The sequence below is a fragment of the Bubalus bubalis genome, chromosome 11 (assembly GCF_019923935.1).
Source record: "Bubalus bubalis isolate 160015118507 breed Murrah chromosome 11, NDDB_SH_1, whole genome shotgun sequence".
Classification (NCBI taxonomy): domain Eukaryota; kingdom Metazoa; phylum Chordata; class Mammalia; order Artiodactyla; family Bovidae; genus Bubalus; species Bubalus bubalis.
The window spans coordinates 100,191,942-100,217,368 of NC_059167.1; the positions used below are offsets into that span (position 1 = coordinate 100,191,942).

General features: G+C 33.0%; 1 protein-coding gene across 4 annotated transcripts in view; it reads right to left on the minus strand.

Moving 5' to 3' along the window:
• Positions 1–1,141: 1,141 nt before the first annotated feature.
• Positions 1,142–25,427, minus strand: part of YTHDC2 (YTH domain containing 2) — a 71,374-nt gene continuing 47,088 nt past the window's right edge. For all 4 annotated transcript variants that reach the window (XM_006078264.4, XM_044925508.2, XM_044925507.2 and 1 more), the window contains 10 exons: positions 25,068–25,194; positions 23,821–24,026; positions 23,281–23,476; positions 22,313–22,422; positions 20,354–20,646; positions 15,964–16,141; positions 5,218–5,421; positions 4,291–4,473; positions 3,015–3,102; positions 1,142–2,901 (listed from right to left, as the gene is read on the minus strand). In XM_006078264.4, coding sequence (XP_006078326.4) covers positions 3,022–3,102; positions 4,291–4,473; positions 5,218–5,421; positions 15,964–16,141; positions 20,354–20,646; positions 22,313–22,422; positions 23,281–23,476; positions 23,821–24,026; positions 25,068–25,194 — 1,578 coding nt within the window. In that variant the 3' untranslated portion in view covers positions 1,142–2,901; positions 3,015–3,021. The remainder of the gene's footprint in view (positions 2,902–3,014; positions 3,103–4,290; positions 4,474–5,217; positions 5,422–15,963; positions 16,142–20,353; positions 20,647–22,312; positions 22,423–23,280; positions 23,477–23,820; positions 24,027–25,067; positions 25,195–25,427) is intronic.

Sequence of the window (25,427 nt, forward strand, 5' to 3'; positions counted from 1 at the left end):
GAAGTAATAGGGGACCAGATCATAAAAGGGGACCAGATCATTATGCCATTATAAGGACTTTGGCTTTGAGTGAATCAGGGAGCCAATGCAGGGTTTTGAGCAAACAGAATAATACAAATTGATTCAATGTTTTTAAAGACTGATTCTGTGTTGAAAATAGACTGGTAGCATGAGGAAGGGGTAGAAAAGGGAAGACGTCTTAGGAATGAAGGTGGCTCAGTCCAGAGTAGTTGTGACACACGTGGTGAGAAACAGCTGGAGTCTAGACATATTTTGAAACTGAACCCAAGAAAATTTTCCCATGGATTGGATTGAGAGAAATAAAGCAATCACATGTAACTCCAAGTTTTCTGGTTTGAACAACTAAAAGAATGAAAGTGGCATTAATCAAAAACAGGACAACTTTAAGTGGAACAGATGTGGTGAAAGAATTGCGGCTAAATTTTGAATATACTGAATTTGAGATTTTATTAGACAGCCAAGTAGAAATTCATATTTGGCTAGGAAGACCACGATGCATCCAGTGGCCCTGGCCACCTTGCCTGCGCTGTGTGGGCCTCTGGGTAGAGAGCAATCATGGAGATTTCAGCAGCACAGTGAGGATCTGAGTATGAGAAGCGCACTCAGACCAAGACGTGTGGTCACCTGTGAAGTGTGTCCAGTTTTTCACTCTGGTGTTGATCCAGGTGTAAAGTTCATTTGACTTATTTCTCAACATTTTCTCTGTCTCGGGATGTAAGATTTTAAACGGTGAAGAATGAGTCTCTGAGAACAAATTCTTAAATGAACACATCTTTCCTTGAAGTACTCAATTGAGATTATTCTTTCCTTACTGTTTATCTTTGCTGTAATTGGTAGAGTGAGGCTGGATACAATGGCACAGTACATAATGCATTGTCTTGAGAACACAAGGTGGACAGCTACATAGCCTATTAATAATCAGAAGATTTTATGTTAAAACATGTCTTGGGATTTTTCTCATGCCCCTATCATAATAAGGTAATTTTTTCTAAGGAAAGGTACTGATATGAGGCCATCACCTTCTACTGCAATTTAGTATTCTTCAAAGTGTATGAAATTCATTAATATCTCAAGGGATAATTGTTGATCATTGATAATGTCATAAATAACAAAATCTAAATGATTTAATAGAATTTCATTTAATAAGTATATTTAAAGTTCATCTCTCTCAAAAAAAACAGCATTTTAATTACATTCAAATTGTGTTCATCTTAAATATCAACAAACTCATTATTTACATACAGGGATAGATATTAGAAAACAGGTGGAAATTGAAACAAGTTCTATTTTTTAGAAGTTCTTACTTCCAGATTAGAATACTGTGAACTGCTAAATATATACCTAAATAAATGTATACATTATCAGAAAACCACAACTTGCTCTAATAGGAAAAGAACTGTAATATACATATAGTGGAACATAATTCACACAGGCTCAATTTACAGGTATGTTTCAAAGTATAAAACAAACAAAATCCCAGTAACTACAAGTACAAGCAAAAGTTACGGCCGGCATTTTAAACTAATGCCCCAATATACAATGCTTTCCCAGAGAAAGTAGAGAAGAGTGCCCAAGATTTTATGTTGATGAATGACTTTTCACTTCTTTATTTTTAAATAAAGAAGCAGAGCATTTACTTTTTGTGTTTAAATTAGTTTCATGTTGGTTTTTGTTACATAGCAATGACCCTAATGCATCATGAGAAGTGCTATCAAACCTGTTTCACTTAAAACTCAGTAACCAAGACATTTCTTTCATTTCTCCATGAACTTCCATTTCCCTTCAGAAAGCCTCTTAGGAAATTTTATAGACAACTGTGGTAAAGAGATCAAACCAAATAATTCTGAGATGGCAAAGAAATGCCAAGAGTTGGCACTAACATGGGTTTACAAACAGTTACTCTTCGTTTATTAAACGACAAATGCAAAAAAAAAAAAAAGAGTGAGAGAGAAATCTTACCTGGAAACATAAGTAGGATAAAAGTACTAGAAAACATTGTGTGTTGTTTGGAGCCTCAGTTTCGAAAACATACAGAAACCAAGTTACCATTAACTGTTACAAGCATTTTTTTTCCCCCAACTTGTATAACTTGCTTAAATTTTTAACTTGTCTAAATAAAGTTTCTCTAGCCAAAACAAAGAGTTCATAATCACTGTTTTTGTATCAGAGATAAGTGAAGATTGTCATGTAGGAGAAAGGATGGTTTGGACACATCAGGTTAATAGAGGTAGCACCTCTATTAAGCGCTTAATCTGATCTGATTCAAGTCAGGAAGGAATTCTGCCTTTCTTCAGTTTTTACTGTGTTTCATATAGTTGCAGAAAAAGAAGATTCTTTCTTCTTCTTTTTTTTTCCTTAATGTACTTCAGGTTAAAAATGGCAGAATGAATAGTCCTTAATTAGCACACACTTTTTTAAAGGGATATTTTTTGATTTTGGTCATTTGCCTTTCTTTGCTTGTTTTTAATCATAAATCTTTAGAGTTGACTCTTCTATAATGGTGCTCAGGTGGACAGATAAAATCAGACCTTTCTTAAAAGTAAACAATTTATCTTGCATTAAAACAAATCACCAATTAGAGATCTAAGTCAGTGTTTCAAACAAATGTTTAACTTCAAAGTAAATATGTTAACTGCTGCTGTGTTAAATAAAGAAACAACTATTTCATTCAATTATAAACATATTAACAAACATATAATCATTCCCTATGATCACTATAAAAATTAAATTATCCTTTTCTCTTTTATATGAAGATGGTGGTCCTCAAGCAACACTTTCAACCAGAAAAGCTCATTCATAACACAACCCCATCTCAGTTTTTGGACATCAGTGCATTCAATGGTTATAAGGAGGCATGATGTTCTTCTGAAGCTAAGAGTTCTGTAAGGGTTAAAAACAAAAAAAGAAGAAAAAAAAAGAAAATATAAATAATCTGAAAGATTTCCTTAATGATAACAAATAATGCCTGTACTCAAAGTTAAGTATGGTATAACCTGAATATTAATCAGTTGTGGTTTTTTCTCCCAATGGAAGGCGTTCCCATAACTGGAGCAACTGTTCACCAACTTGAGGTTCTAGTTCCTAGATAAACCAAAAGTCACAATAAACATAAAAACAACTAGATTGAAACCTATACTGATAAAAATGTAAGAAAATCAAATTTCATATTTCTACTAAAATCATGTGTTATGCCTTCACTGCTCTAATGCTTTTCATGAAGATTTAGAGTTGACTTCCTGACATCCAAGATTGCAGTTAACCTGCAAATATTACAACTACCCATGACAAAATGGTGAAAAATTTCTGGGGAGTTCTTCTGGAATTTTTTCTGCCAGGAAATAGTGAATTTTGTTTTCATGAAGATTTAGCAAAAGTACTCAGCTTTTGTACTTCCAAAGGTTTATGTTAATACTTAGCATATTAGATGTTTGCGTTTTTTCCCTCAAGAAACCATCTTAGATACTATATAATATTCTTAAGGAATGAAATTTATTTCAAAATTACTATCAAATAAAAATTAAAATATTCTTACATATTGAAAAGAATGTCATTTATTGTCCTCTTGTGACATTATGTGCACTTAAAAAGAACCTTAACAGTTTTCAAGTGGTTATTTGAACAGTCACACTTGTTCAGATGAAGTATTAGATGTAGCCTTAGCAAGACTAGATAACTCTCTAAATAGATTCTCTGAATCTATTTTCTCCTACAAAAAACTTGGTCAATAACTTATTTTAGGCTTAAGAACTGAACTACCTCATGTAAAGAAGCTAGCACAGTCATCAATATATATGTTAATTCCCATCACCTTAACTAGTTTAAAATGCCTATCAGGGTATCATGAAGGCAAAGTATAACAGAAATAAAACAAGTCACAAAAATATAAAATTGCTATTTATACCATTAGTTAAATCCATAAAGAACTTAGATACTGTTCTTATCCTTAGACTTTAGTGAAATTACTTCAGAATTACACTAGGTTTTGATCATATTAAGTTAGTTAAACAATAGGAACCTCCAAGAACTGACGTGAAAGATTATATATACAATGACAGAGCTAAGTCAGGTTTACAAAATGCTAAAAAAAAAGAGCTCTGTCAGGCACTTTGCAAGTAGGTTTTTAATTAACTCTTCTACAAATTTGAACCATTATCTTCCCATGTGCACTTGGAATATACAATTTGTATTCTTGTCTTTGTTCCTCAAACAAATCACTGAATAACAGCCAAACAAAACAGTGGAAGAAAAGTATTAAATGCCATCTTATACCTGCCCATCTCTGCTTATCTGGACTTTCTTGTTGTCATTCCAAGGATTGAGTAAATGGTGTGCAAACTGAAAGGGAAGACTTTCTTTCCGTATCCACTCCACCTTAAACACTCCTCCTAGTCCAGCTGAGCCCCAATCCTGACTCTTCTCCCTTCCTATCTCAGAAGACATTCTAGAAAATCCCTGTGAATAAAATGAGGGAAAAGGGGTGGATGATATTAAGACCTCTGAATTCAATTTATCTGAGAAAGCCCTGAGGTTTTGTACTTTTGTTAAGGTAACAATGTAATATAAAAATAATAGATACCTAACAAAATTCCAGAAAGCTATTCATTAAGCATTTCTTATAAAAAGATGAATTAGAAAATTTTAGAGGAAAGACCAATTTCAGCTTTCTAATGTAATTTTAAATACAAACACATATTTTCTAAATAATGTATCATAGTTCTAAACCCACATTTATTCCATTACCTTATGAATACAATGTAACTTCTAGGTTTTTAGTTCAAAAAATGATAATTATATCTAATAATAAATCCATTATTTTATAAATTCAGATATACATCAAGTCAAGCTGAGTTAAGAAACACACTTAATTTCTGATGGTCAGACTAATCTCTTTGGCACTATTTAAATAAACATTTTATCAAAAAGTCACACTTCTCATTACTTTTAATCCACCATCTTAAGTTGTCCTCAGAAGGAAAAGTTGTTTATCTGGAAAGACTCTAGCAAAACAAGGCAAAAATAAGGATCCCTATATATCATTCCTTTGAAGAGGTGCAATATATTCCTCATCCTTAGTCAAGCACAGTGCATTCTTATGTTCCAATGCAATAAAAATCCAGCTTGTTTTTAACCTCTATGATTTAACTGATCTAACCTACAGCCAGAATAATGCCCTTTTACTGTTTCAGGATGGCTCACCTGGAAATGTCCAGATCCTTGAACAGAAAATACCAAGTACACCATGCTGCTTTCCCAAAAGGCTCGATTTAGCTTCCGCTCATTACTAGGAGTTGTAGACCAGATACCCTTCTGTTGAGAAATTTCAAGGTTTCTCAGATTGCTACTCTTCATTATGAAGTATCGAATAGGCATGTTTGGTTTTGGTGAAGGAGATTTTGAACCCTAAAAAAGAATGGATAATTCTTGAAATGAAACTTGACCTTTAAAAATCAATAGGCTCGATAGGGATTGCATTGAATCTATAGATTGCTTTGGGTAGTATACTCATTTTCACTATATTGATTCTTCCGATCCACGAACATGGTATATTTCTCCATCTATTAGTGCCCTCTTTGATTACTTTCATCAGTGTTTTAGAGTTTTCTATATATAAGTCTTTAGTTTCTTTAGGCAGATATATTCCTAAGTATTTTATTCTTTTCGTTGCAATGGTGAATGGAATTGTTTCCTTAATTTCTTTCTATTTTCTCATTATTAGTGTATAGGAATGCAAGGGATTTCTGTGTGTTAATTTTATATCCTGCAACTTTACTATATTCATTGATTAGCTCTAGTAATTTTATGGTGGCGTCTTTAGGGTTTTCTATGTAGAGGATCATGTCATCTGCAAACAGTGAGAGTTTTACTTCTTTTTCAATTTGGATTCCTTTTATTTCTTTTTCTGCTCTGATTGCTGTGGCCAAAACTTCCAAAACTATGTTGAATAGTAGTGGTGAGAGTGGGCACCCTTGTGTTGTTCCTGACTTTAGGGGACATGCTTTCAATTTTTCACCATTGAGGATAATGTTTGCTGTGGGTCTGTCATATATAGCTTTTATTATGTTGAGGTATGTTCCTTCTATTCCTGCTTTCTGGAGAGTTTTTATCATAAATGGATGTTGAATTTTGTCAAAGGCTTTCTCTGCATCTATTGAGATAATCCTATGGCTTTTATTTTTCAATTTGTTAATGTGGTGTATTACATTGATTGATTTGTGGATATTGAAAAATCCTTGCATCCCTGGGATAAAGCCCACTTGGTCATGGTGTATGATCTTTTTAATGTGTTGTTGGATTCTGATGGCTAGAATTTTACTAAGGATTTTTGCATCTATGTTCATCAGTGATATTGGCCTGTAGTTTTCTTTTTTTGTGGCATCTTTGTCAGGTTTTGGTATTAGGGTGATGGTGGCCTCATAGAATGTTTGGAAGTTTACCATCCTCTGCAATTTTCTGGAAGAGTTTGAGTAGGATAGGTGTCAGCTCTTCTCTAAATTTTTGGTAGAATTCAGCTGTGAAGCTGTCTGGACCTGGGCTTTTATTTGCTGGAAGATTTCTGATTGTTTCAATTTCCGTGCTTGTGATGGGTCTGTTAAGATTTTCTATTTCTTCCTGGTTCAGTTTTGGAAAGTTGTACTTTTCTAAGAATTTGTCAATTTCTTCCACACTGTACATTTTATTGGCATATAATTGCTGATAGTAGTCTCTTATGATCCTTTGTATTTCTGTGTTGTCTGTTGTGATCTCTCCATTTTCATTTCTAATTTTATTGATTTGATTTTTCTCCCTTTGTTTCTTGACGAGTTTGGCTAAAGGTTTGTCAATTTTATTTATCCTTTCAAAGAGCCAGCTTTTGGCTTTGTTTATTTTTGCTATGGTCTCCTTTGTTTCTTTTGCATGTTCATGGATCAGAAGAATCAATATAGTGAAAATGAGTATACTACCCAAAGCAATCTATAGATTCAATGCAATCCCTATCAAGCCACCAACGATATTTTTCACAGAGCTAGAACAAATAATTTCACAATTTGTATGGAAATACAAAAAACCTTGAATAGCCAAAGCAATCTTGAGAAAGAAGAATGGAACTGGAGGAATCAACCTGCCTGACTTCAGGCTCTACTACAAAGCCACAGTCATCAAGACAGTATGGTACTGGCACAAAGACAGAAACATAGATCAATGGAACAAAATAGAAAGCCCAGAGATTAAACCCATGCACCTAGGGACACCTTATCTTTGACAAAGGAGTCAAGAATATACAGTGGAGAAAAGACAATCTCTTTAACAAGTGGTGCTGGGAAAACTCATCAACCACTGGTAAAAGAATGAAACTAGAACACTTTCTAACACCATACACAAAAATAAACTCAAAATGGATTAAAGATCTAAACATAAGACCAGAAACTATAAAACTCTTAGAGGAGAACATAGGCAAAACACTCTCTGACATACATCACAGCTGGATCCTCTATGACCCACCTCCCAGAATAGTGGAAATAAAAGCAAAATAAATAAATGGGACCTAATTAAACTTAAAAGCTTCTGCACAACAAAAGAAACTATAAGCAAGGTAAAAAGACAGCCTTCAGGATGGGAGAAAATAATAGCAAATGAAGCAACTGACAAACAACTAATCTCAAAAATATATAAGCAACTCCTGCAGCTCAATTCCAGAAAAATAAACGACCCAATCAAAAAATGGGCCAAAGAACTAAATAGACATTTCTCCAAAGAAGACATACAGATGGCTAACAAACACATGAAAAGATGCTCAACATCACTCATTATCAGAGAAATGAAAATCAAAACCACCGTGAGGTACCATTTCACGCCAGTCAGAATGGCTGCAATCCAAAAGTCTACAAGCAATAAATGCTGGAGAGGGTGTGGAGAAAAGGGAACCCTCTTACACTGTTGGTGGGAATGCAAACTAGTACAGCCACTATGGAGAACAGTGTGGAGATTCCTTAAAAAACTGGAAATAGAACAGCCATATGACTCAGCAATCCCACTGCTGGGATACACACCAAGGAAACCAGGATAGAAAGAGACACGTGTACCCCAATGTTCATCGCAGCACTGTTTATAATAGCCAGGACATGGAAGCAACCTAGATGTCCATCAGTAGATGCATGGATAAGAAAGCTGTGGTACATATACAAAATGAAGTATTACTCAGCCATTAAAAAGAATACATTTGAATCAGTTCTAATGAGGTGGATGAAACTGGAGCCTATTATACACAGCAAAGTAAGCCAGAAAAAACAACACCAATACAGTATACTAACACATATATATGGAATTCAGAAAGATGGTAACAACAACCCTGTATGCGAGACAGCAAAAGAGACAGAGATGTATAGAACAGTCTTTTGGACTCTGTGGGAGAGGGAGGGGGGATGATTTGGGAGAATGGTATTAAAACATGTATAGTATCATATAAGAAACGAATCGCCAGTCCAGGTTCGATGCAGGATACAGGAAGCTTGGGGACGGTGCACTGGGATGACCCAGAGGGATGGTATGAGGAGGGAGGTGGGAGGGGGGTTCAGGATGGGGAACACGTGTACACCTGTGGCAGATTCATGTTGATGTATGGCAAAACCAATACAATATTGTAAAGTTAAAAAAATGAAATAAATAAATAAATAAAAGTAAAAGTAAAAATAAGTAAATAAATAAAAATCAATAGGTTCAATTAAATAACATCTTCTAAATATATAAACCAAAATATTTTACCAAATATGCAACAAATATAAGTAGCTCTATCATGGCTGAAAACTTACACAAGGCTCAATCAAAGTGAGGTCAAAGAACTAAAACCAAGTACTGATTTTCAGAGCATTCAGAATAATCAACTCTGATTTATACTCCAAATGTACTTTCAGAAAATATCTTAATAAACTTGCAAAGACTGAAAACAAAACAAAAACTGCTCCAGCTTACTGCCTGGATACAATTTCCAGGTGACAATGCAGGAAGGGAAACACAAATGGAATCCAATGGTCTCACTGAACTTACAGTTTAGAGGCCACATTAATTAGGTTTTGCATGGCAGTGTACCAGATAGACGGAGAAGGCAATGGCAACCCACTCCAGTACTCTTGCCTGGAAAATCCCATGGATGAAAGAGCCTGGTAGGCTGCAGTCCATGGGGTCGCTAAGAGTCAGACATGACTGGTCGACTTCACTTTCACTTTTCACTTTCATGCATTGGAGGAGGAAATGGCAACCCACTCCAGTGTTCTTGCCTGGAGAATCCCAGGGACGGGGGAGCCTGGTGGGCTGCCGTCTATGGGGTCGCACAGAGTCGGACACGACTGAAGCGACTGAGCAGCAGCAGCAGCAGCACCAGATAGAAGGGAGCTGCATGGGAAGAGAACAGGGGACTACAGAAGGGGTCCTCACAAGGTTCTGGCTAAGTAAAGACCTGAACATAGTCAGAAACAATGACCTGAAGCAAGGAAAAATTCAAAGAAAAAGAGTTCTTAGAGCTCACACATGGTTGGGAATATTTCATCTTTTTCCCAGACAGAATGGAAAGAACATGTAATACCTAGCACATCAGCCCATGGAAATCATACCTTAGTACTGGAAATAAATTAGGACCAGAATAAAAACTGCCCTGTGCCCAGACCCACCCTAACACAGCTTAAAAGTAAGTCCTGGAAGGATTACACTGATTGTAACTAACTTAACTGTGTATCAGAACAATGTCTAACACTATTTAAATGAATAAAACAAAAATCTCGCACCCAAACAAAATTTTAAGGGATGCAAACAAACAGGACTATGACCACAACCAGGAAAAAAATTAATTAACGGGAACAAATTGAGATATGACAGATGATGAAATTAGGAGACAAGAATTTAAAGAAGCTATTCTCAATACATGACACTATGTTTAAGAAGGTAGAAGAAACATAAATATGATGAGAGGAGAAATAGAAGGTATTTTTTTTTAGATACTCAAAGGAAGGTCTGGAGATGAAAATAAAGTATTTAGAGCAAAAGTACACTAGAAAGAATGCATATCAGATTAGAGACTACAAACAAAAAATTAATGAACTTAAAGATGCAGCAATGGAAACAATCTCAAATGAAGAGACAAAAATAACTGAAAAAAATGAAGAGAGTATCAGTGACCTGTGTAACAATATCCAATAGTATTACATTTGTATATCTAGAACTCTAGAAAAGAAGTGGGGAAGAGGTGAGATATAAAAAAATACATGGTATTAAATTTCCCAAAATCAATGGCAACTATACATAAACAGATTAAGGAAGAAATACAAAGAGGACCAGGCCAAGTCATATAAAAATCAAATTGCCAAAAACCAGTGATAAAAAGAAAATCTTAAAAGCAGCTAGGCAAAAAAAGACAAATGATATATGGAGAAAGAAAGATAAGAATGATAGTAGACGTCCCATCAGAAACTATATAAACTACTAATGTGAAAGTGAAAGTCTCTCAGTCCTGTCCAACTCTTTGCAACCCCATGCTGGAGTGGGTAGCCTTTACCTTCTCCAGGGGATCTTCCCAATCCAGGGATTGAACCCAGGTCTCCCGCATCGCAGGTGGATTCTTTACCAGCTGAGCCACAAGGGAATCCCAAGAATACTAGAGTGGGTAGCCAATCCCTTCTCCAGTGGATCTTCCCGATCCAGAAATCAAAGCAGGGTCTCCTGCATTGCAGGCGGATTCTTTACCAACTGAGCTATCAGGGAAGCCCATATGATAGTATTATAGTAATGAAAGAAAATCATCTGTCAACCTAGAATTATATACACAGTAAAAATATCTTTCAAAAACAAAAGTGAATTCCATATATATTCACTTTTGTTTTTGAAAGATATTTTTACTGTGTATATAATTCTAGGTTAGGGTTAGGGGGGTGGGAAGATTTGGGAGAATGGCATTGAAACATGTAAAATATCATGTATGAAATGAGTTGCCAGTCCAGGTTCGATGCACGATACTGGATGCTTGGGGCTGGTGCACTGGGACGACCCAGAGGGATGGAATGGGGAGGGAGGAGGGAGGAGGGTTCAGGATAGGGAACACATGTAAACCTGTGGCAGATTCATTTTGATATTTGGCAAATCTAATACAGTTATGTAAAGTTTAAAAATAAAATAAAATTAAAAAATAAATAAATAAAAAAAAAAAAAAAAAAACAAAAGTGAAAAAAAATTTTTACACAAAAGCTAAAATAATTCATTTCCCACAGATCTGTACCTAAAGAAATGTTAAAAGAAGGTTTTCAGGCAGAAGTATATGATCCAAGATAGAAATTCATGTCAACACAAAAGAATAAAAAGCACAGGAAATGTTAGACATTGAGTAAATATAAAAGACATTTTCTTGACTTTTGATAAAAAGGTAATTGTGTAAAATAAAAACTAATATATTCTGAATTTGTACCATGTAGAAATAAAATGTAAGAAACCAATATCAACAAAGGACTGAAGGGTAATATAAGCATACTGTTGCAAGGTTCTCAAACTATAACTGAAAGGGCATAATACTGATTCAAGATACATTAGGTGTCAGGGAACATTTAACAGGAGGATTCCTGCATGCCGTTTTCTATTTCTCAAGGATTCTCTGTTCCGCATCAGTTCCTATTCCAAGAATGAGTAAAGCTGCATGCAGTTCTCAAGACTCAGGTCATGAGATGAGACAGGCAATGACTCTTTTCAGCGTCAGAGACCTTGTATGTATTAGACTATCCATATTGTGGCTATTGATAAAATTTCATCCTGTGTAATAGCTGAGTAATCATCTTACTAAAGATATACAAGCCTGCCTTTCTGCTAATAAAGCACCTTTGCTCCATCAGAGCTTGGGTCCCCATGTCTTTCTTTCTTTCTCTCTCTCTCTCTCCCCTCGGCTAATTCTCTGGAGCGCAGAAACCTGTCTTGCTCACTCTCCTTCCCGGGCTTCTAAGACTCTCTCGAGAAGGCGCCCTGTGCCTTCACCTCCCCCTCAAGAGGGCACCCAGTGCCTTCGTGAGAGATGCAAGTCCTGTGTCAAGGACTTCATTGGTTCTCTGCGTAAGCCAGGGAGTATCAGCCTCTTTCTCTCTTTCACTTTTCTTATTGTCCCCTCTGGACCACCAGGTCCTGGTCCATTAAAAGACCCCAACAATTAGGATAAGGTAAAAATGACTTAAGTGGTGAATTCCATCAAGCACTTAAGGAAGAAATAATATTTAGCCTATACATCTCTTTCAAAAAATTGAAGTTAAAGGACCACTTCCCCACTAACCATAAAATAACCACACAACCCTGATACCAAAATCATACAAAGATAACTAGAAAATAACATCCCTCATAAACAAAGATCCCTCATTTAATAAAATTTTTGATGGAACAAAATCAAATCCAGTAATATTTTAAAAGGGTAATACATCATGACCAAGAGAGGTACAGCATGCCAAGAGTTCCAACTATAAAATCTCTAGAAGAAAGCACAGCAGAAAATCTCTGGAATCTTTGATTAGGCAAGGGCTTCTTAGGACACAAAATATATGAACTGTAATAGAAAATACAGATGAAATAGAAAAAATAAATTAAACGGACTTCCATTAAAATTAAAAGCATTTTTCTTTAAAAGATAACTGAATCACTTTGATGTATACCTGAAACTAACACAATATTATAAACCAACTATACTCTAATATAAAATAAAAATTAAATTAAAAATAAATAAGTAACAAGGACACATTGTATAGAAGAAGAAAATATAACCATTATTTTGTAACAATTTTAAAGAGAGTATGATCCATAAAAATACTGAATCATTATGTTGTACACCTAAAACTAATATGATATTGTAAATCAAGTATACCTCAATAAAAAATTAAAAACTAAAAAAAGTTAAAAACACTCTTAAATAAATAAAGTGATGGTTACATGAGGACAAAAAAAGACACCATTAATAAAATGTAAATGCAAGCACAGACTATTGAAAAAAGTGTTTACAACACAGATAATTAAAACTTGTATAGAGAACTCTTACAACTAAATAAAAAAAGACAACCAATAAACAATCTAAAAAAGTTAAACAAAAACTTGAACAGACCACCAAAGATTCAGAAATGGAAAAAAGCATGTGAAATGATGGTCAATATAACACTTAATCATTGGGAAAATGCAAGTTAAAACTACAATGGAGCATCACTATACACCTAAATAGCTAAAATTAGGAGTCTAGTAATGTCAAGTACTGTTAAGAATATTGAGCAAATGGAATCCTCATAGATTATTGAAGGGGAGAGAGAAAAGTGCAGCTATTTTGGAAAACAGTTGAGTAGTTTCTTATAAAGTTACACTTACCACACAACCCAACAAACATACTCATGGGTATGTACCCAAGATCAGAAAACATATATCTGTATATAAAGATTTGTACCTGAATATTATTCATAATAGTCAAAAAGTAGAAACAATCCAAAAGTCCATGAATGGTGAATAGATAAACATATTGTGATACATCTGGAATCAAGATTGCAAGGAGAAATATCAATAACCTCAGATATACAGATGACACCACCCTTTTGGTACAAAGGGAAGAACTTAAGAGCCTCTTGATAAAAACGAAAGAGGAGAGTGAAAAGTTGGCTTAAAACTCAATATTCAGAAAACTAAGATCATGGCATCCGGTCTCATCACTTCATAGTAAATTGATGGGGAAACAATGGAAACAGTGACAGACTTTATTTTGGGGGGCTGCAAAATCACTGCAGATGGTGACTGCAGGCATGATATTAAAAGATGTTTGTTCCTTGGAAAAAAATTTATGACCAACTTAGACAGCATATTAAAAAGCAGACACACTGCTTTGCCAACAAAGGTCTGTCTAGTCAATACTGTGGTTTTTCCAGTCGTCATGTATGGATGTGAGAGTTGGACTATGAAGGAAGCTGAGCACTGAAGAATTGATGTTTTTGAACTGTGAAGTTGGAGAAGACTCTTGAGAGTCCCTTGGACTGCAAGGAGATCCAACCAGTCCTTTCTAAAGGAGATCAGTCCTGGGTGTTCATTGGAAGGACTGATGCTGAAACTGAAACTCCAATACTTTGGCCACCTGATGTGAAGAACTGACTCATTTGAAAAGGCCCTGATGCTGGGACAGATTGAGGGCAGAAGGAGAAGGGGACAACAGAGGATGAGATGGTTGGATAGCATGAACTCAGGGGACATGAGTTTGGGTAAACTCCGGGAGTTAGTGATGGACAGGGAGGCCTGGTATGCTGCAGTCCATGGGGTCACAAAGAGTCAGACATGACTGAGCGACTGAACTGAACTGAACAGGATATACCCACACAATAGAGTACTTACTATCCAGCAATAACAAGTAATAAAATGATAATATAATAATTATAAAATAATAATAACATATAACTAATATAATTACATTAATTAATCTTCCACTTATATTATCTTCCACTTGCATAATTAATATATTATTATTATATCTTATTTTATATATAATATTTATATATTTATATATATTACTTATTTATATGATATATTTTATTTTTATATTATATATTACATATTACATAATATGTATTCCTATATATTTATATTCATATATAATATATATTATTTATATTATAATATATATCATATAATCAATATAATTATAATATATCATATGATATATTATACATAATATTAATATAATATAATATAAATATTAATGTTTATTATATAGTATAAAAGATTATCAATATAATTTAAATTAAATATAATTAAATTAAATATAATTTAATATATATTATATATAATTTATATATGATTTTATATAACATATGTACTTTATATAAAATATAATTTAATATAAATTAAGTATAATTTATATTTATAATATTAATATTGTAGTAATACTAATATAATACATATATAACTATAATTATAATATTGTCATTTAATTATGACATATAATATTATGTAATAATATATTATATATATTTTATATTAATATTATATATTTTATATCTAACTAATAATATAATAAACTCAATAATTTACAAATCAATTTCAAAAGTCAAATAAGCCAGTCACAAAAAGTTATATACATTTCATTTACAGGAAGTTCCAAATAAAGGCAAAGCTTTAAGAACAAAGAGCAGTTTAGTGGTTACCAGAATCTGGGGGTAATGGGACTGCTCTCCATGAGACTACAATACAGTTCATGATTGCATACACTTGTCAAAATTCACTGAATTGAACAGTTTAAATTGGTGAATTTTATCATGTAAATTATGCCGTAATAAAGGCACTTAAAAACAAAAATACTCTTAAAGCCTAAGAATATAAATCTGCAAAAACATTTCTTTTCCTCTTATTTAACAATAGTATTTTAGCAGACATTTTCACCAGAACTACATCACATAGCTAAAAAACACTAACCAAATACTTATTCAGGTATTAAATTAAAATTATTCTAAATAGTTGAAATCATTTATATCACAAACTTTAAAAGATACATAGTTCTCAATTCTTTATCAACATTTCCTTATCTTCCTAACCCCATCTTGTGTTGTATTTTTAATATAACCACTGAATTGAAGAAATCAAGTAAGAATGAAAAAAATAATTGTTTTCAATTCTGAAAGTATGAATCAAAATTAATTTAAGAAATTCCTCTTGTCATTTGTATTTAACGAAAGAAAGGTTCTAAAGATACAGAAAGGGAATCATGAACTGCTTAGCCACATGCCACAGGGAATGGTCTACTAGTATGAAAACTTCCCTGGATGATACCGACCAAAAATATCTGGCAAGCAGGAGAAACTAAAAAATTTACTGTTTGCAAACTTTTATTTGTAACTAGAACAGAGGCCAGGATTAGTGATTTAAAAGCAGAATTATTTATAATTTTGTTTAAATATGTAACATCAGATGTGCTACAAATCCCTGATACTCTACCTTTCCTGAGGATGGAGGAGAGGGACTAGCACAAGGACTTGGATAATTACTGCTGTCTGTAGATTTCACAGAAGATTGATCTGACCGGTCCTCAGTGCTTCGTTTAGGATGCAAAATTCCTCTGTCTTTATACTTCTGAGGTTGGTGTAGTGCTGGAGCTGGAGATTTCATCAATACTCTTGAGTGAAAAGGAGGAAGCAAAGATCAGTTACACATAAGATCATAATACAAAGCAGACTCCATTTCAAACCAAAGTTCAATGATTCTGTGATTTATGGAACAGTATTTTAAAAGGCAATTTCATTCTTCTATTACATTTAGAAGAAAGGGTTGTACTATTAGGGTACACTTACAAAGATAACATTTTTTTAAAACAATACAAAAATACATTAAAAACAACCTATAAAAATTTTTAATTTAGATACCCAAGTATTATTTCCCTTACAAACTCCTAACCTCTTTTATGACAGTCTAGAAGAAATCCTAAACAATTATAATGTCATATATTGATACCTAATGTCTTTTAACATTTTAAAATTATTTAAATACATCTATGCTAATGGCCTTTACTAGGAAATCACCTACTCCACCTCTCTTCCATTTGCATATATCTTAAAACCAAACAGATTTCAAAAGCATACTAAAAATTACAGCATGGCAAAATGGAAATAATACTGGACTAGAGTCAGGAGAGAGGATTTTCAGACAGAACTAAATTTACAACTAATGAGGTAGGTGATCCTGGGCAAGTCTTTTAATTTATCTGAGCTTTAATATCCTTAGCTATTAAATAAAGGGATTAAACTAGATAAACACTAAGATTCTTCTGTTTTAAAATTCTATGAATAAATGCAGCAAAAATGGCAGTCAAGAATTTTATAATTTTTTTTAAAAGTATACATCTCAGTGGAAAACCAGACATTAAAAAACAAAGAAGACATTAAGTACTTCCTAAAGCAGTATAATATAAAGTTTATAGCATTACCTATAAAATATTCTTGCCAAAAGAAAAAAAAAATGTTCTTGCCAAAATACTGGATCTAATCAAGCCTTGAGAGCTAACCACATCCATGAAATATGCAGGGTATAGCAATAAAAAGAGACATATCCAGAATGTGGTAAATCTCATAATACCACTGACCTAGTTCCCTAAGAAAAGTCAACAAAGGAGCTCTAGATCACAAGAGATTCAAGAAACAAGACACCCTAATACAGTGCATGAGTGAGTCCTCCCTGAATGCTGTTTCAAATAAATATAGTTTGAGAATTGGGGAAATGATTATTTTATTGGGACTGATTATTGGATTTTGATTGTATAGGAAAAATGCCTCTATTTTTTAAGAGATTCAAATCTAAATACAGAGGAGTAAAATGACATGATGTGAGAGACTGATTTTTAAATATGTGAACCAAAAAAAAAGGAAGCAAGAAAAAAATAATTGGGTAGATACAGCAAATAGGTGAAAATCGTCAGAGGATAAGATGGCTGGATGGCATCACCGATGCAATGGACATGAACTTGGGCAAACTTCAGGAGATGGTGGGGGACAGAGAGGCATGGAATACTGCAGTCCATAGGGTCACAAAGAGCTGGACACAGCTGGGAGACTGAACAACAATCATTTACTTTGCTGTGTTTATATATAATAAATAAACAAAACATTAAAAAAGTCATAAACAGTTCATAAACTTCCATGAGCCTTGCAATTATAATTACTCTGCCTTCAAAATAAGTTAAAATAGCTTATCCCCACATTTTGCTTTTCTTTCAATAAATATCTTGGATTCAATATTTCTTTCACAAATAAAATAGCTAAAGCCTAAAAATGCTAACAAAAATATATAATGAATAAACATGTGAATAATTATTAAGAACTTGATGAATATAATAAACCAACTTTTCAGGGCTTTTGTCTTTAAGAATTAAAATTCAATGAATTATCAAGTTATACCTCTAAAATTCCATCATTCTTACCCTGGCAGATTATTTACCTGAAAACTAGGTAACAGAACTTAATTGAGGGTAATATCTTATTAAAATAAAATTGATACTTCCAATAGAACTAAATGCCTACTTTTGCAGTTTCCAATTTGATCTTTGATTCTGTGCTCTATTCTAGCTTTTCTCTCTTCCTCCCCAAATTTTGGCTCCCCCTCAAATTTCATGCATGTAGAAACAAAGCATTTGTATAGACCCTTCCACCTACATTTTCATTTAAGAGAATCAAAGAATTCTGATAACTCAGTTATACCTCATTTTTCTTATAGAAAAGATGTTTATTCTTTGTAAGCAAATTATTATGTAAAAAATGACAATTTAAAAACACTGGTTTAATTTTAACATGGGATATGGGCATTTCCCATGTTTTAATAGTTTCTTAAACTTTTTAAAATAACTTTAATAAAATGTTTTTATTAAAAGAAATTATCTGATCTATATTTTGCCATCCTAGTGTGAAAACTCTAACTATAAATACCGTTTCTTCAAGAAGCAATTCCAGAAAGATTATAAAGAAAGATTATTCTCCATTCAAAAATACATCTTCAGAAGAGTCCTTAATCTATTTCTCACCACGCTACATCAGTTTCAGGCCTTGTCTATTAAAACTACAAAGTCTAAAAGTATATGAAATTCTTTATCTCACTGTTCAAAAGATAAAAGAATAAAGAAAGCAAGGCTACAATCTATAAGGAAAGGAAAATGGCAGATATTGGTATCACAGGAGAAAAAATGAATTTATAAGATAATCAGTTTCTAAAGCATAACTAATATTACACTTTATTATAATTATGATTTTCTCCTGTATTTCTAATTTTTATTAAATGAGTATACATTACTTTTATAAAGAAAATAGGAAAATTTTCCTCATAAATGTATGTGTATAGTATGTATGTATATGTATATAAACACATGTGTGTATAAATAGTCCCTCTGAATATATATATATATATTTTTTTTTTACAGAGGAGTCTATAAATAAGTCTACCACATAATTTCTATGCAAATATATTCACATATTCGAAATAACCCTTGTTCAAGGAAATTTTTCGAAAAATCTTTTTAAAAAGAGGAGTATCTAAGTAGAAAATGTATTTTTTACTGTTTTCTTTTTTGCTTGGCAGTATCTACATCAGAGAAAATGGTTTAGGGGCACACATTATTATAAGCAATTGGTTGAATTATTCCTAAAATATTATATATGAAAAACTTGGAAACCATCATGTATTATTCCTTTTTACTGAAGTCTTAACTGATAACACACCTTTATGCTTCATTCAAATAAGTAAAATCTGACCAAAAGACAGTAGGTACTAAATATTCCATCTGATCCTTGAAAAACAATAAGCATCAAAAAAAAAAAAAAAACCAATAAGCATCACATATCTTTTATGCTTCCATTATTTCTATTTTCAATTTTTAACAATGAAATAATATTCTTAGCACAGAGATAATATCTACTATATTGTTCAAACTAGCATTCCAGGCAAGAATGTTGTCTCTATTATCCATTCTATCAGAGTAAAAAAAAAAAAAAATTAACTGATATAAAGAAATACAAATTGGGTTCTAACAAACATTTTTACAACCAGAAATATTTCTAAATCATAGCCAACCATTCACTATAAATACAACATTAACAAATACATTTTGGAAAAATTATTCAATATAAGAGCTCTCAATAATCATATAATAAAAAATTCACATCTAATTGCCAAATGATAGAAAGGATAAAAGAATTTAGCTAAATTGTAAGAAACTTTGCCAAGACAGTAAATTTATTTTTAATATATGTATTCCTCTATTCAACAAAATGTAACCTTTCTGAAGAGACTTGTTTTTCATTTGTTATACATTGCTATATGCCTCACACCAAGAACACTAAGCATTTAATATGTCCCTGTATGAACAAATGAATAAAGTACTTTTCTGTACAAAAACCAGTCAGTTTTATTAATATCTAGGTAAGACTTGGAAGGAGACAGTTCTTCTAAATGGCCATAGCCAACACTTTTTGCTGTATCTAGGAAAGATATGACTTGACATATATGAATTAAAATGCATCATAAAAAATGCTGTTATCTTTTTCATAGACCCTAAATTTGTCAATTCTGAAAATTAAACATTTTGAGCTTTTCCTGAAAAAAAAAAAAAAAAAAATTCCTTTTTAAATAATTCAAGACCCCAGGAGCTTGAAATTCTTCGTATTATCTAACACTTAAAAGAATTAAGTTTTAAAAGTAATAAATTCTTCCCATTTTATTGTAACCTTTTTGCATATCTCAGATTATAAGAAAGTAATTTTTAAATATTATAAAAGCATGTGATTCTATGATAAATAACTATTTCCTAGAGAAAATATCTCATTTTAATAAAATGCTATAAATTTACCTTTCTGCAGTAGTAGACTCATCAGAAAATTCAGTATCTGCTGAACTTTTTCTACTATTATTTGACCTCCAAGACGATGCCAAAGGAAGTTCTTCTGAAGACATAGGTCTTGGCCTTTGGCCAATCCCAGATGGCTGTTGTAAGCCTGCAGATTGTTCTTCAGTGCTTAAAACAGCTATAATTGCTCTTATAGTAGCTTCATCAACTTGAGACCAAGGTTTGGATGGAGCTCTCATTCGACGTAAAAATAAGCTGTGCCACTTCTGTCTAAGTTGAAGCAATAAACTGGCTGCCTGTAATAAAATAGCTTTTTTCAGTTCAAATGAAAGTGAAAGTTGCTCAGTCGTGTCCAACTCTTTGGGACCCCACAGACTATACAGTCCATGGAATTCCCCAGGCCAGTACTGGAGTAGGTAGCCTTTTCCTTCTCCAGAGGATCTTCCCAACCAAGGGACTGAACCCAGGTCTCCCACATTGTGGGCAGATTCTTTACCAGCTGAGCCACAAGGGAAGCCCAAGAATACTGGAGTGGGTAGCCTATCCCTTCTCCAGTGGATCTTCCCGACACAGGAATTGAACCAGGGTCTCCTGCATTGCAGGCAGATTCTTTATGAACTGAGCTATCAGGGAAGCCCTCAGTTCAAATAGGTAACAGCAAAATATGTACCACACTTGCAAGACAATTATTTATTAGTCTGAAATTGTTTCCAAAGAACACATTTCATATATTTTATTATCAATTTCATTCATTTTGTTGCATGAAAAAAATAAAATTTCTTTACTATTTTGAGGCACTAGAGACACAAAATCAAGTTATACAGTCCAATGAAAGAGAAAGAAAAACAATGTGTGGTAAAGTGTGATTAATACTGGAAAAGTAACAGCAGGGTAAATAAAGAAAAAATACATTTAATTTCATTCATACTTTATTTTACTGCCAAATGATGATGTCCAGAAACCAGATGAATTCATACAGAGAAAATCCTAAGCTAGAGATACAGATAAGATGTGCCTAGAAGTTATCAATGTACAAATGATTACTAAATCTACACGCAGAGGTAAGGCCCCTAGAAACTGTGCAGAGACAGTGTACAGTAAAGAACATACTACTGGTGAACATCCAACATTTAAGGTACAAGCACATACAAGAGAGTACATGAAAGAACCTAAGAAGGAACAGCCTCTCTAGATAGAAGAAGAATCAGCAAAGAGTAGTATTACAGAAACTAGTGACAAAGAAGTTGGACAGGGGTGAGGAAGGAAAATGGGGAAGGGATGGGCAATAGTGTTAACTATGAGAGAAAGGCCACATTTATCGAGAACAGCAGTCTGGCTGTGACAACATGGAGGAGACAGCATCGACCATGACAAGTACAGTTTCAGTGAAGGGAAAAATTGATGGGAATGGAAATGAGACTGCAGTAGGTTGAAGTGATGAAGGAATGCATGTAAAAAAGTAAGCTCTAGCCAGTATCAACTTTTGACAGTTCGTATTGTCCCCTAAAAGGATATAAAATGATCTTTAAAAGTAAAGACAGAATTAAGGGAAGGCTTTGTCAAGAAAAATTTTAATCTGATAACAAACATTCATCTTTCCTACTTGAGAGATACATGTAAAGAGAAAAAAGAATGACCTAATATCTTTCCCTTGAAACAGAGTTATATAAAATAAAAGAATTTCTTGTGTACCCAGCACTCAGTATTTTCTTATATGAACAAACATATTCAAATATCACCATGCTCAAATACTAAGTGACACCTAGGTTTTTCAAATCCTCTATAGGAGTAAACCACAACATGTCAGAGAATGTAGCAGGGCCCTGTGAAAACTGAAAAACAAGGTGTATTCTATTCTCTCACACTAAGGGCTCAATTTTAAAGAGACAATTTTCATCACACCGTGTATAGTTCACACAACTGAATGAAAAAAATCTATCACACTACTAGAAAGCAACTTACCTCTGGCTCTAGTTTGAAACTGAGCCACTCATCAAGTTTTAAAGTTGCCAAATTAGCAGTAGTCCTGTCTTCCATTTCACTATCACTACTGTCATTAGGAATACCATCCGCTGTCCAAACACGTATGGAAAGGAAAAGAAATTAATTCACTTTTACTATCTAACATCACGGCAAAAAAGTAAGCCAATACAGATACTCCGCATTTACACAAATCCTCCAGATATACTAACAATTTGTGTGGAGAGTTCTCTAAACACAGCAGGTCACAAATAAAACTCAGCATCTGGCCATTCATTATTTCTCTACTCAAATTCTAAATATCAGAATTTCTCAAATCTTTTTCTCAAATTTTTATATCCTCAATGCCTAGCACAATAACTGACATAAATAAATATTTGCTGAAACACCAAATAACAAAAAATTGAAAATAATCAAGATATCCAACTATAAAGAAATATTTTAAATGCATTCTGTCACTTTAATGTGACATAATATTTTCCAACCATTAATATGAAATATTAAAAATGCTTTCTATATTTTGTATTTTGTGAAACAAAAATAGAATATAAAATAACAGTATGGGTGAAATACCTAAAATATTTAAACACACAGAAAAAATATATAATATTAAAAAGTGTCTGCATAAAGATAGTAGGATTATGGGTAACATTTCTTTTAAACAATTACCTTTATTTATGGTAAACTATTATTTAAATTCAAGTGGAAGAAAAAACTAAACTTCCTATCAGCAAGATTAATCAAAAATGCACAAATCAATATCAAGCTACCTTAGAAATCAATTTCAAGAATAGTGGTATATTTTAATATTTTTTAATTAGTCTTATTACATCAAAAGGGAGCTACTACCACATAAATTTCTATAATTTCAAATTTTGTTTGGTTTAATAAGAAGAAAAAAACAGAGTTTTCTCTCAAATAGATTTGTATTTCCATCATAATATATTTACCACGAAAAGATGAAGGTTCCTGAAGAGCATTACTTGCCAACCTAGCTGGTCCACAAAATACCAATACAGTGACAGGTGTCACTGATGAACAGCATCTAATATTAGCTATCCTATGAGCTCTGGTCATTTCATCATAAATAAGCCAATCTGTGGGCAGTGCCTGGATTGCTGCAGTTTGACCGTTAGCTGGAGGAATCTATTAGGAAAATAAATTTTAAAACTGTTAACTGAATTTATCACTTAACTTACTGGTAATTCTTTTAAAATGCACAAAGTCCCTCAGCAAAATAGATGATGCATATATTACTACTCAAACAAGAATTAAAGCAAATCACTGCTCACGTAGTTTGTACAAAAGTCCCTTAATACTTAGCACATTACTTCTTTCGAGTCTATCAAAATTTTGTTCCAGTGTTGAATTGTACATTTATAACTAATTTTGCTAAGCATGTTGGTATTGGGAACATTTTTCATTGATTTTCAACTATTTAAATTAGACAAGTTTTACCTCAAGGCCAAAAAGCATTCAAAAAGTTTTACCTTTTTATATTGAGGCTGACTGAGAACTGAAGTGGGATGAAACCGTACTTTTTTCTCCTTTGGCCCTGCCAATACTACATTCTCTCTGTCCACATGAACTAAATGAGGATACATGCCTGCAACCAATGCAGCTTTAACAACAGCCCAGTTCTCAGAATTTGTGTTAACATCTCGAATGTCACCACCACCTCTTGCTCTCACAAAACCTAGAAAGATGAAAGAAACCACACCAACTTTTTCTACTTCACAAGATACACTTTTAAATCTGTGGTTTTCACAAAAAAAATAATGTATAACTGATACAAGTTTAATGATTCAAATTTCACAATAATTCATAAAATTTCTTCTGAAATATAGAAGCAATGTTCTAAGAAAGTTTAGGTTTACTTAGACTAAAGTAAGCAGTAGATACACTGGGAAGTTGTGGACAAAAAAAAAAAAAAAAAAATACTCTTACAATGAAGTTCTCCATAAACAGCTATCAGAAGCATCCTAAAATCATACCTAAAAACCTAAAATACTCTGCTGAATGGTATTAATATCATGTTGGTTGTGATAGACACTAATCCTGGAAGTGAAGTCAAATAAATATACAGTATTCTTGCTTGAATTTCAATAGTCCTTCATATCTCCCCATATTTGAAACAACTCTAAATCCTCTGGTTCATGCCTTATATCACTTTGGCACTTGAGCTATTCTAGGAATCCAGGCTTAGGTACTTTTCTTCTATTTCCTCAAGATAAAATGTCACTCAAAAAGAAATTCAAAGAAACAATTCTAAAATGATATAACAAAACTGGCATTCTCTAAAAATCAAGTGCCTTCATGTGCTTACTAGTTGTTTAATGTTCCAAAAATATAAAGGACAGCATTCATATCAATCTACTTAATTTTTAGCAATTTCTCTTCCATAAAACTAATTATTTATTAATAGCAATAAAATATAACAAGTACCATACCTAAATCTATTTTCCAAAAAATATATTATAAATTGTTTATTGCCAACGTTATAAAATCATTCATCACCCACAGATTCTATAATATCCTTTTTTAAATCAACAAACAAAAATTAATATCATGCAGAAGTCTACAAAGTTAATACAAAGAAGTTCATTAACAAAAGATATACAACATGATAATGTTATTAAAATAATGCAAGATGGCATTAGTTAACATAAGAAGTACTATAAGGTATAGGCAGGGTACTCCCAGTAGTTGAAATAGGTTCTTTGGAGGAAAACTTTACCTGACGCTCTAAGTTGACCAAGCAACTGAGTTCTCATGCCTATGATTATTTCCATGGTAGCTTGTGAAAGAAAATTCTTTTCACAAAAGGCTCGTTCCCACCCATCACTTCGAGCTTTCTGCCATGCCTATAAAAATAAAATTACACAAAAGACACATAACTTCTCAGTTAGGAAGCAAAGTAACTGAAAATCATTATATTAACCACCCAAAGTCAATTCTTTTTCCAATTCTGTTACAAATAAAGAAAACAAGCAAACAAAAAAATACTCATAGATATAGAGAACAGATTGATGACTGCAAGACAGGGGAGGTTAGGGAAGTGGAGGGTGGGTGAAACAAGTAAAGGGGATTAAAAGGT